Source organism: Microtus ochrogaster, chromosome 2 (assembly GCF_000317375.1).
Source record: "Microtus ochrogaster isolate Prairie Vole_2 chromosome 2, MicOch1.0, whole genome shotgun sequence".
In the NCBI taxonomy this organism is placed as follows: domain Eukaryota; kingdom Metazoa; phylum Chordata; class Mammalia; order Rodentia; family Cricetidae; genus Microtus; species Microtus ochrogaster.
The window spans coordinates 2,746,978-2,757,809 of NC_022010.1; the positions used below are offsets into that span (position 1 = coordinate 2,746,978).

Consider the following 10,832-nt stretch of genomic DNA (forward strand, 5'->3'; position numbering starts at 1 on the left):
GTGGTCAGCAACCCCATCAGTGACCCAGTGGGGTGGTCAGCACCCCCAGCAGTGACCCAGTGGGGTGGTCAGCACCCCCAGCAGTGACCCAGTGGGGTGGTCAGCACCCCCAGCAGTGACCCAGTGGGGCAGTCAGCACCCCCAGCAGTGACCCAGAGGAGCAGTGAGAGCCCCCGGCAGTGGGAGAGATGGGGCCTGGGTTTAAGCCCAGTTCAGCTACTGATATACATGTTCTTTACTCAGGTCCCTGCTTCTCTGTGAGCCTCAGTTTCCCAGTCTTGCATGATGTCCATAGATCACAGGACTGGTCAGTCAGGCATGAACTGAGCCTGCAGCAGATGAAGAGCACAGACCCTTTCTATGGAGGAGGAAGGTGCCCGATGGGGAGGTCCATCTTATCCAACCTGCTCCCCAGAGGAAGGGGTGGGTTCAGCAGTTTTAAACCGCTGCCCCAGGAGCTCCCTCCCAGCCAGGCAGAAGAAGGTCCTGCAAGCCACATCCATGCTCACGCTACTTATGGAACAGTTTGTGGAGTGCGTGCCGGCAGATACAAACACACACAGATATCTGAAAGCATCGAGAGAGACACAGAAGCACAAATGCAGGTGTGACCTGTGCTGGGGCTGAAAGGTTCTTTGCGTAGTAGCTGTTATTGTCTGGGCTTGGAGTGGAACCCAGGGCTGCTGTCTGCCTGTCTTCAGCATGCTTTCACGGTAGAAAACCCCACAAGGCACAAAGCTAACCCCAGTAACACACCACAGTGCTGTGCAGCCACCCTGTGTCTCGCGGGTGGAGACCAGGCTTTGACAGTGTGATATGACATAGTCATCTACAGACGTTTTAAGACCCGTGTGAAGTTGACTCGGATACAAGTGGAGAACCTCAGGTTTGAGAAGTCTGGGAATATTGTCACCACAAGGTGCCCAGACCATCACCTGCACCATTGGTCTGCCTCTGGCTCCTGTTTACAAGGGTATTAGTGTTTACTCAGTCTGTCTCTGTGAGTCACCCTGTCACATTGTGGATGTCTGTATGTCTGTCCCTGAGGGTCTGCCTGTCCCTGCATGCTCCTGGCTATGTCCAGGCTACCTTTTTTCCATCTTTTTGTGGCTTTCTAATTAATGCCCTTTATACAACAATTGCTTCTTCCTATTATAGTTTCTTAAAATACAGAACTTTCTGCATCAGCCACATAGATTCTGTGCTGAATAGTTTTATGTCAATTTGACACAAGCCATAGTCATCTGAGGGGAGGGGGTCTCAATTAAGAAAATGCCTCCAAAAGATCAGGCTGTAGGAAAGCCTATAGAGCATTTTCTTAATTAGTGATTGATGGGGGAGGGCCTAGTCCATTGTGAGTGGAGCTATTCCTGGGCAGATGGCCCTGGGTTTTATGAGAAAGCATGAGCAAGCCATGAGGAACAAGCCAGTAAGCAGCACCTTCCATGACCTCCGCATCAGCTCCTGCCTCCAGGTTCCTGCTCTGAGCTGTCCTGACTTCCTGCAGTGATGGACAGTGATATGGAAGTGGAAGATGAATTAACCCTTTCCTCCAAGCTGTTTTAGTTCTTGGTGTTGTTCATCACAGCAACAGAAGCTCTAACTTCTGTGGGATAATGCTTTTGTACAGTATAATTAGTTGAATAAAACACTGATTGGCCAGTAGCCAGACAGGAAGTATAAGTGGGGCAACCAGACTAAGAGAATTCTGGGAAGTGGAAAGGCAGAGAGTGAGTCACCATCCAGAACCAGAGGAAGCAAGATGAGAATGCCTTACTGAGAAAAGGTACCAAGCCATATGGCTAAACATAGAAAATAATTATGGGTTAAAGAGCAAATTAGTAATAAGCATGAACTAGTAGGCCAAACAGTTTACAATTAATATAAGCCTCTATGTGTTTCTTTGGGACTGTAAGGGACAGAAACTTCGCTCTACAAATGGCACCCAAATGTTTGGCAAGAATTTCCACATAAAGCCTGAGAAAACTTAAAAGAAAAAGGATTCGAGACAGACAGACAAGAGCAGAGTCAAACGCAGCTTCTTGGTAACAGTCTACCTCTGGTGGCAAGCAGAGGCTCAGCTCCTTTAAGAAAGGCTTCCTGGAGCCAGGCGGTGGTGGCGCACGCCTTTAATCCCAGCACTTGGGAGGCAGAGGCAGGCGGATCTCTGTGAGTTGTAGCCTGGTCTACAAGAGCAAGTTCCAGGACAGGCTCCAAAACCATAGAGAGACCCTGTCTGGAAAAAAAAAAAAAAGAAAGAAAGAAAGGCTTCCTGACTAAGTGTTAGCAGCAAAAACTGTATGACAACTCTTTAAGAGGCCCTGTCACCAAAGACTTAAAGGGTGTTTGTGAGCAGCCAGTGGCATGCTTTCTGGTAGTGGTATGAACCTAGAAATTCTACAGAGTTGTAGCAATAAACATGGTTCCTGTCAATACTTCCGCCATGAAGATGGACTCTCAGGATGCCAAGGAATGGGTGGAGCCAGCTGCCAAAGCTGCTGCTTTAATCCTAGCCATGCTGCTTAGCAGATTAAAGACTCGTGTGGTCAGAAAAAGATAGAGATACACAGTAAAGGCAGATTTAGACGGGGAAAAAAAACCCTAGAACATTTTACAGTGTGTTTAAGAATATATGTAGAAGAGAAAAGAAAAAGAATAGAGAAAGTCCTTTAAAAAAGAAATAGAATAAGAAAAAAAGCCACATAAAGATACCCAGAAATACAGAGTCTGGATACTGTATGTTATTTTGTTGTGTTTGCATTGTTTGACTGCTGAGGAAGGAGCTGCAGCTGCCCAAAGACATCTGCTTATAAATGTTGCTGGATTAATCCATTTTCAAAATATATTTTGAAAATGCCTTCAAAATTTAAGTCAAAAGATATGTTACTTTGGAGAAGAGGTTTTGCTTTTGTTTCCACAGCTAATGAGAGGCTGTGGATTCATTCTGGGTTTAAAAAAAAATATGGTTTGATCAAGGAAAATCTCCAATGGAAACTGATGGCCCAGATAAGCCAACATTTCAGAGCACCTCTGTCGCAATTTCCTCTGAGTTTTATATCCAGAAAAGTCTCAGGACTGATGGCTGAGATGATTCGGCCTCACAGAGTACTCCAGTACAGACTTGACCATAATACTAAATTTTCTTTGGGTCCCCATAAGATTATCAGCACCCCAATCAGCAGGAAGTAGCCTAGAGAACTACACCCACATTCCCCAAAAATGTATTACGGATGTTTATCTTTGTTTAGCGTGTTAGTTACAGTTGTTATGGATAATGGTGAAGAAAAAAGCTAAACAAAGGAGATTAGATTCAGAGTTCTTGTTTTGAAAAGAAAAAAGGGGAAGTTCTATGGGACAATGATCTTGTACACTGTAAAAATTTGTCACTCATATTAGTTTAATAAAACACTGATTGGCCAGTAGCCAGGCAGGAAGTATAGGCGGGACCAGACTAGGAGAATCTGGGAAGAGGAAAGGCAGAGACTGAGTCACCAGCCAGAACCAGAGAAAGCAAGATGAGAATGCCTTACTGAGAAAAGGTACCACGAGGTAAGCCACGAGGCTAAACATAGACAAGAATTATGGGTGAATTTAAGTTGTAAGAGTTAGTTAATATTATTAGCTAATAATAAGCCTAAGCTAATAGGCCAAACAGTTTATAATTAACATAAGTCTCTGTGTTTTTCTTTGGGACTGAATGACTGTGGGACCAGGAAGGACAGAAACTTTTGTCTACACCTAACCAGGGCACACAGGACACCCTCTGTGTCAACTGGTACCTGGGAGCCTCACCCAGGTGTGTTCCTACCTGCCTCCATTCTGGTGTTGATCTGCCCAGGTTCCATACTGGCTGTCGGCTTCGTGAACAAGGGTGTCAGTATCCTTGGTTTCAGGTGCTCTCCTGGAGAAGCACTGCTTCAGCTGGTTCTGGAAAGACATGAGGAGGGATTCAGGTACAATCCTACCACCCCACAGCACCCAGTTCCCTGCTGCCCTCAGACGTGGCTGCCCATGTCAGGGCAAAGGAGACAGACCAATGCCCTATCTGCCAAGTCATGACAGGAAGCAGCACTTCCAGGTTCAGAAGGGCATTCTGGCACGGAATGTGTCTTAGGGTCCAGTGTGGAATGCCCCCGGTTAGTGCCTCTGTGTGAATGCTTTGTCCCCATTAGGAAGGCTGTGAAATCTTTAAGACATAAGGACTCATCAGCGGTATGGGCACTGGAGGCGGCCTCAAGTGAGTCTGTCCTGCTTCCCACCTAAGCTCTCTGCTTTCAGATCCTCCATGATACGAACAGTCTACCCACACAGTCCAGACAGCCCGAGATCTTTGCTCCACAGTGGGCTATGTGTTCTGGAATGGTGAGCAGAGAAAACCTCCCTGTTATCCAGTGGCAAGAGAAGTGATTAACACATAACCAGGTACAGGATCCTGCTGTGTGTCACCTGGCCCCGTCAGTGTCCCTGCCCAACACAGTGACCCTGAGTCTATAGCAAGTCACACTGCTGACTTGAGGCCGAGAAAGTGACATCCTAGACCGGTGGTGTGACATACAGGTTGGAAGCAGGGGTACAGGTCATCACAGAGCTGGCTACCAGCCCAGTCTAGCGCCTGACATCTGGGTGACTCATGAGTCACCTGACACCTGTGCTGTTGTCTTCCCTACTCGGGTGGTACATGCAAGGCCTTGTCTTGTACCATCACCATGGAAACCAGCCACTAATGCCCTGGATCTCTCAAGAGTAACCAAAAGTGCTCTTGTGTGGGCTACTCGCTCACAGTGATCCAGATGAACTGTCACCCTGGCCTTTCGTGACACTCCCAGCTAGCATCTTTGGATGAGGACTCTGGAGGTGGGGGAGGAGAGGGAAGATTATCCTGGCATGGCTTCATTCCTCTTCAGACCCTTACAGTCCGGCAACAGAATACACAAGCACCAGGGAGGAACAGCCTGCCCAGGTGGTCTCAGTTCGGGCCACCTCCATTGCAAAGGAGTTATAATGGGGGTTTGGGGTGAGGGGGCTCAGTGGTAGAGTCTCTATCAGGACTACATGCACACGCTCACTCATACACACACACACACACACACACACACACACACACACACACACACACACATCCCAGGGAACATTTTTACACAAATGAAACACCATGACTGACTCTGGTCTGGGATTTTCTGTGGGTCAGTCTCTCCACATGGTCCTTGGTGGCCCGAGAACACCCCACTGTGTGGGATCAAGGACAGTGACTTCTAAGCAGCTGGTTGTTTTTACACTCAGGGTCAGCCACAAGCTGTTGTTATCATCTCCGTGAGCACAGTGTGTCTGAGACAGGCTGATGTCTACCCCAGCCTGCAGTAGCACAGGGGACTGACCTCACACATGCTGTGCCACGGTGGATGGCTCCAGCTGGGACCATGTTTGCATTTTTATATCCAAGGTCATGGGCCACATTCGAGGGCCTGGAACCCTTGAATTCTCCCTGGGACTTAGGACTTGCTATGAGCAAATGTTACAGATCCGGCCCTTCCCCAACTCCATCCCACCTTATTGTCATGGCCTTCTTGACAGTTCTCGTGGCTGCAAGGCCCTACGTCAGCCACTTCCCAGAGAACTTGTAACACTTAAGCTTTCTAGAAAATCTTACATTCAGCATTTGCTTGAAGGCAAGACCTCGCACTGAGTCTTGTCTCAGTTGTACCCAAGCTCACCAACCATGAGTGAGGCTGGGCAAGCAGAGGCTTCTAAAGCAGCCTCCCGAGTGTCACCGGGGCCAGAACACATCTCTGCCATGTTCTTCTGGTGCAGATGGCACAATCTGTGGCCACAGCGTCCTGACATAGACAGAGGGGGCCTCACTTGCCAAGAGCTTTCTTTTGAGACAGGAATGGTGATGTCTTGTTACGTAAACGACACAACAGGCCAGTCGCTGTGGCCCTTTGCAAAAGTTTGACTTAAGACAGTTGCTGAGGCCTCTGGTGATCAGGGGGAAATGTCATTTCAGGATAAGGTAAACGAGACAGGAAGAGCCTGAAAGAGGGACAGGAAGCAGAAGGAACAGCCGCATCCTGAAGAAGCCCCTCTCTCGCTGCAGGGGCTCATAGAGGCTAAGCCAGAGGCTCCTTCCCTATGCAGCACAGATCTTAACTCACGCTCCTTCCATCTGAAGATTCCCGATTTCTAGTGACTGAACGCTGAGTCCTGCCTTCCCAGCCTCTGGCTGAGAAAACTGGCCCTACCTCTCTCCTTTCCCATCTCCCTTCTGCAGACCGCTGTGAGGCCTCCACCTCCCCTGCACTGTCATTTCCTCTCTCGAACCCCAAAAGAATGAATCCCCTCTTAAATGTTTTTATGTAAGAGACAAAGAACCTGCAAAAGAGAGCTTGTGGTCCTGGTGACATTGTTATGTGTGGTGTGGTTGATTCATGCCTGTGATCCCAAAACTTCAGGGACTGAAACAGGGTGGATTGCCGTGAGTTCAGTGCTAGTCTGGGCTACATAGTGAGTTCTAGGCTAGCCAGAACTTCTTTGCAAGACCTTGTCTCAAGAATTTAAAAACAGCAAAAGTAAGCACTAAAAAGCATACACAAGCAATGGGAAAGAGGGCAGGAGAGCTGGGTCTAGGTCAGATGGTAGCAACACCCTAATCCCTGCAACAGTTCTGCCAACTCCAAATAAGAGGAAACAAATCCCAGACATCAGACCCAGGAGGTTCCTCAGAAGCCACTCTCTCTGCACTTTGCTGCCAGCCAAAAAAACTGAGGCACGGGAACTGAGCAGAATGTAGCCCTAAGTTTCCAAGATGGGTGAGAGGCAGAGCCTGGAAGACAGGGGCTCCATCTGTGGGATCCACAACTCTCTCCAGACCCCCAGACAATACCTGCTTGCTCCACCTTTCTCACAATGCTCCAGGAGGTTCTAATAAGGACACAGGCTTTGGACCCCTCAGGAATCTGGGATTTAAAAGCCCACTGGCTCGGCCCAGCAACTCACTAGGCACCAGGACCACAGTGGGTGGGAGCTCCTCCCCAAGGCTTGTGCCTAGACCAAGCTAGCATACACCTTTAAGGTTTGTGCTCAAACAAGTTAGAACAAATGTCTGCCTATTTAAAACCTGCAGGTTTAGCTGAATCAACAGGGTTCGTTCCAGAAGTTCATCTCAGGGAGATGAGCAAGGACAGTTGCCAGGTTCCAGAACACAGCCGCTCCCTGCAGGACTGCCATCAGTGCAAAACAAGAACAACAGCCTGAGCGCTGAAGAGGGTGGGGACCATGGAACATTACATAGGGAGGCCAGGCTGAGATGAAAATGGCACTCACACAGAATGTCTGCCACCACAGAGAGATGTCTTGAACACTAGGTAACACAAACTCAGAATTAAAAAGGTCTCAGCATCCATCCGTGTCTCCCTACTTCCAGACTGTGCGTGCCAACTGACCTCATCTTCCCGCTGCCATGACGGACTCCAGATGCTTTTGTTGGGTGTTATGCCACAGGAATGGAATAGTAACTAATACACCTGGAAAGTAAGTGGTGTGTGCCATAAAACAGGAGCTTGGCAAGACTGCCTGTGCCCTCAGGCAGTGTTTTGCTCACTCTAGATCCATAGCCCAAACCCTTGGGAAAATGCCAAGCCTGTAGCAGCTGTTGAATAAATATGCTGGGAATACATGTCTCCACAAATGTACACGTGTGTGTGTGTGTGTGTGTGTGTGTGTGTGTGTGTGTGTGTGTGTATCAGGAAGTCGATACTGTAAGGAGGAACAGGGAGTACACCATGCCTGCATGTATTTTGGAGTGTCTGACACATCTCCTAAGAAAGATCCCTAAGCCAAACGGCCACCAGCTGACAGTGAAGCTCCAAAGAATCCGAGAAGCCTGCCCCTCACTCCCAGCCAGTCTACACTCCAGCTGTGTAGGGAGCTGTGCCATCATAGACCCAAGTGGCACGGGGACATCTGCTCTGTCTCAGGATTCTAAAACAAGGTCCCCTCCCATGCTCAGGTTAGACCTGGGAACACAAAGGTTTTACTCTATTCTCATCCACTGAGCCTATGATGCAAGACCCTGTGTGGCCCCGTTTCACAGGGGAGGAGACTGAGACCCTGAGAAGGGATTTCATGACCTCCAGATCACCCACATGTCTAGAAAGTGGCAGGGTTGGACCATGATCCTGGGATTGGTGGATGCTCAGGTGCTCACATTCCTGACTGTTTTGGTTCTGAGGCACTGCTGGAACTCAGTAACCACTTCTCAGCTGAGTGAGGGCCAAGCAAGGCAAGAGTGATGAGCACTCCCTCTCCGTGGGACAAGCTTTTCCCAGAGTGGCAGGCTCACACCAGGCAGCTGGTCTGCAGGAGGAGGGTTTGGTTTCAGGGTCGAGTGTGCAAACCAGGCTTTCGGGAAGGCTATAAAGGAAGGCAGCAGCTGGGCTGGGAGGCCGGGACTCCCTGAGAACCCATGGGGCCTATGCTCTGTATCAGATAAGAGTATAAAAGCTCTCTCAACTTAACACTGGAGCTACATCCTGAGAAGCACAGCTTAAGAAAATATCTGGAGTGGAAAAGGCCATGAATATACCCTGGCCACTGTATGTCCCAGCCTAGCCTGGCCCGAGCTGACAAGGGAAAGCCCACAGAAGCCCATGGGCAGTGGGAGGGAGCGGGAGCTATGCCCCCTATTCTGCCTCCTGTGCTGGTGATAGAAAGCCAAGCTTAGGGAGGAATAGTTACACAAAAGCCTGAGACTATGCTGTCTCCACTCAGGTGGAATACACTCCCCCAGTGCCTCCTCTCCCTCCTCCCCAGTGTCTCCTCACCACCCCATTCCTCCTCTCCCTCCTCCCCTGTACCTCCTCTCCCTCCTCCCCAATGCCTCCTCATCCCCACACCCAGAGATTCTTAAAACAGCCAAGTGAGCCAAACTTGACCTCCTTTTTCAAACATCGTATGTCAACTCTCTCCTGATTTATTCTAGGCAAGGGACAACTAGTCAGGCAACAACATTGCAGCCAGAAGTGTGAACCTATCAGAAAGCAGTAAGCTGGGTGTGATACCATGGCCTCAGGATCAACTCCCAGTCCTCCAAGCGAGAGTGATGTCTCCCTGGGCATAACATGACCACCGGTTCAGCCATGACTTGTGGGGACGCTCACATTATAAGTTTACCATGTGCCTCTATTCCCAGTGTCCTTAATTCACAAAACTCATCTGCACAAATATAGATGCCTGCCTGCACACAGAGGGACACAAATTGGAGCCACACAGAGGGACACAAATTGGAGCACCCCAAACACATTTACACACACACACACACACACACACTTACAAAGCCCACACATTACACACACATACAACAAATATATACTCGAATGAAGACACACGCACATTACAGACTACAAACTGTGGGCACACATGTATATGCACACACAAGAGCTCACAAATACCATCAAGGACCTAACTCACACATACTAATATAGATAACTGTGCACACACAAATATGCACAAGTTCATGGCAATCCCAGCAAACCACTATGAGTGACGGGAGATACTACCCCATGACTATTCCGTAAGTGTGCCTGAGTTCCAGTACCCAGACGGCGAGAGGAAACCTGTGCTCTGGCCTTCATATCTGCACTGCAGCCCACTCAGATCCAAACGAGAAAATTAGCAAAGGAACTAGTATAGGAAGATGACAAGGACATGGCAGGGCTGGTGGGGGGGTCTAAAAGAGCAAGGGCAGAAAGGGGGGTCCCAGATCCCCTGGCCCTCAGGAAAGGGAGACTACACACAGACGTCTAGAGTCACAGGACAAAGGACTTGGAGCAGGGCATGTGACAAGACGCAGACCTTGAAGAGGTTCAGGTATGGGCACGTGTGTGACAGGGCAGGCAGGGCAAGGCTGGCGTGGGTGCTTCACCTACCAGGGCACTCACTGCTGTGGGCTGCAATGGGCAGTGGGCAGCTGGGTCCAGGAGGCAGGCTGAGCACCCTTTCTCAGGATGCTCTCTGCTGATGAGCAGGAGGGCCAACCTGATTCATAGACCTGATCAGACCCCACAGGGAGATCCACCCTGATCTCTTCCCAGCGCTACTGGTTCTTCAGAGGCTATGGGAAACACCCAGCAGATACTCTCGTGGATCTCAAGTTGGGATGGCCTACCTCTGTGTGCTTGTCACATGCCTGGTCAGGACAGTTCAGCAGCCCACAGGAGGCCTTGGCCACAGTACACAGGGATGAGTCTCGCTACTCCCTACCTGTCAGCATGTGTACATGTGTGTGTCAGCACATACATGTGAACATGCATATAAGTCCATGTGTGCTTGCGTAAGTTTAAATGAGCACATGGTATGCAGATATTTGTATATATAGGAGCCTGTGCACATGTGTATATGTTTCATTGTGTATACTACTGAGTGTAAAAATGGCTATGCATACATGTGCATGGGCCTATGTGCATTTGTATGTGTGCACTGTCTCTCTCTGTGCATGTCTACAGTGTGCATATATGGGTACGTGTGTGTATTCACATGTGCTCTCACTGAGGTGTCACCTGACACTGCAGGTCACCTCACATAGGTCATATACGTCACCTTACCAGCCCTGGTCATGAACTCAAGTGTCCTCAGCCACATGCAGCCTTGAAACTATACAGTGTCTTTGCAATGTTATAGATGACCAGTGATGTCCCCTGCAGTGTTATAGGTGACCCGTGGTGTCCCCTGCAGTGTTATAGGTGACCAGTGGTGTCCCCTGCAGTGTTATAGGTGACCAGTGGTGTCCCCTGCAGTGTTATAGATGACCAGTGATGTCCCCTACAGTGTTATAGGTG

General features: G+C 49.2%; 1 protein-coding gene across 2 annotated transcripts in view; it reads right to left on the reverse strand.

The window, feature by feature from the left end:
- Positions 1 to 10,832, reverse strand: part of Kiaa1671 (KIAA1671 ortholog) — a 139,857-nt gene that overhangs the window by 13,950 nt on the left and 115,075 nt on the right. For both annotated transcript variants that reach the window (XM_013349280.2, XM_013349282.2), the window contains one exon: positions 3,809 to 3,927. In XM_013349280.2, the coding sequence (XP_013204734.1) occupies positions 3,809 to 3,927 (119 nt within the window). The remainder of the gene's footprint in view (positions 1 to 3,808; positions 3,928 to 10,832) is intronic.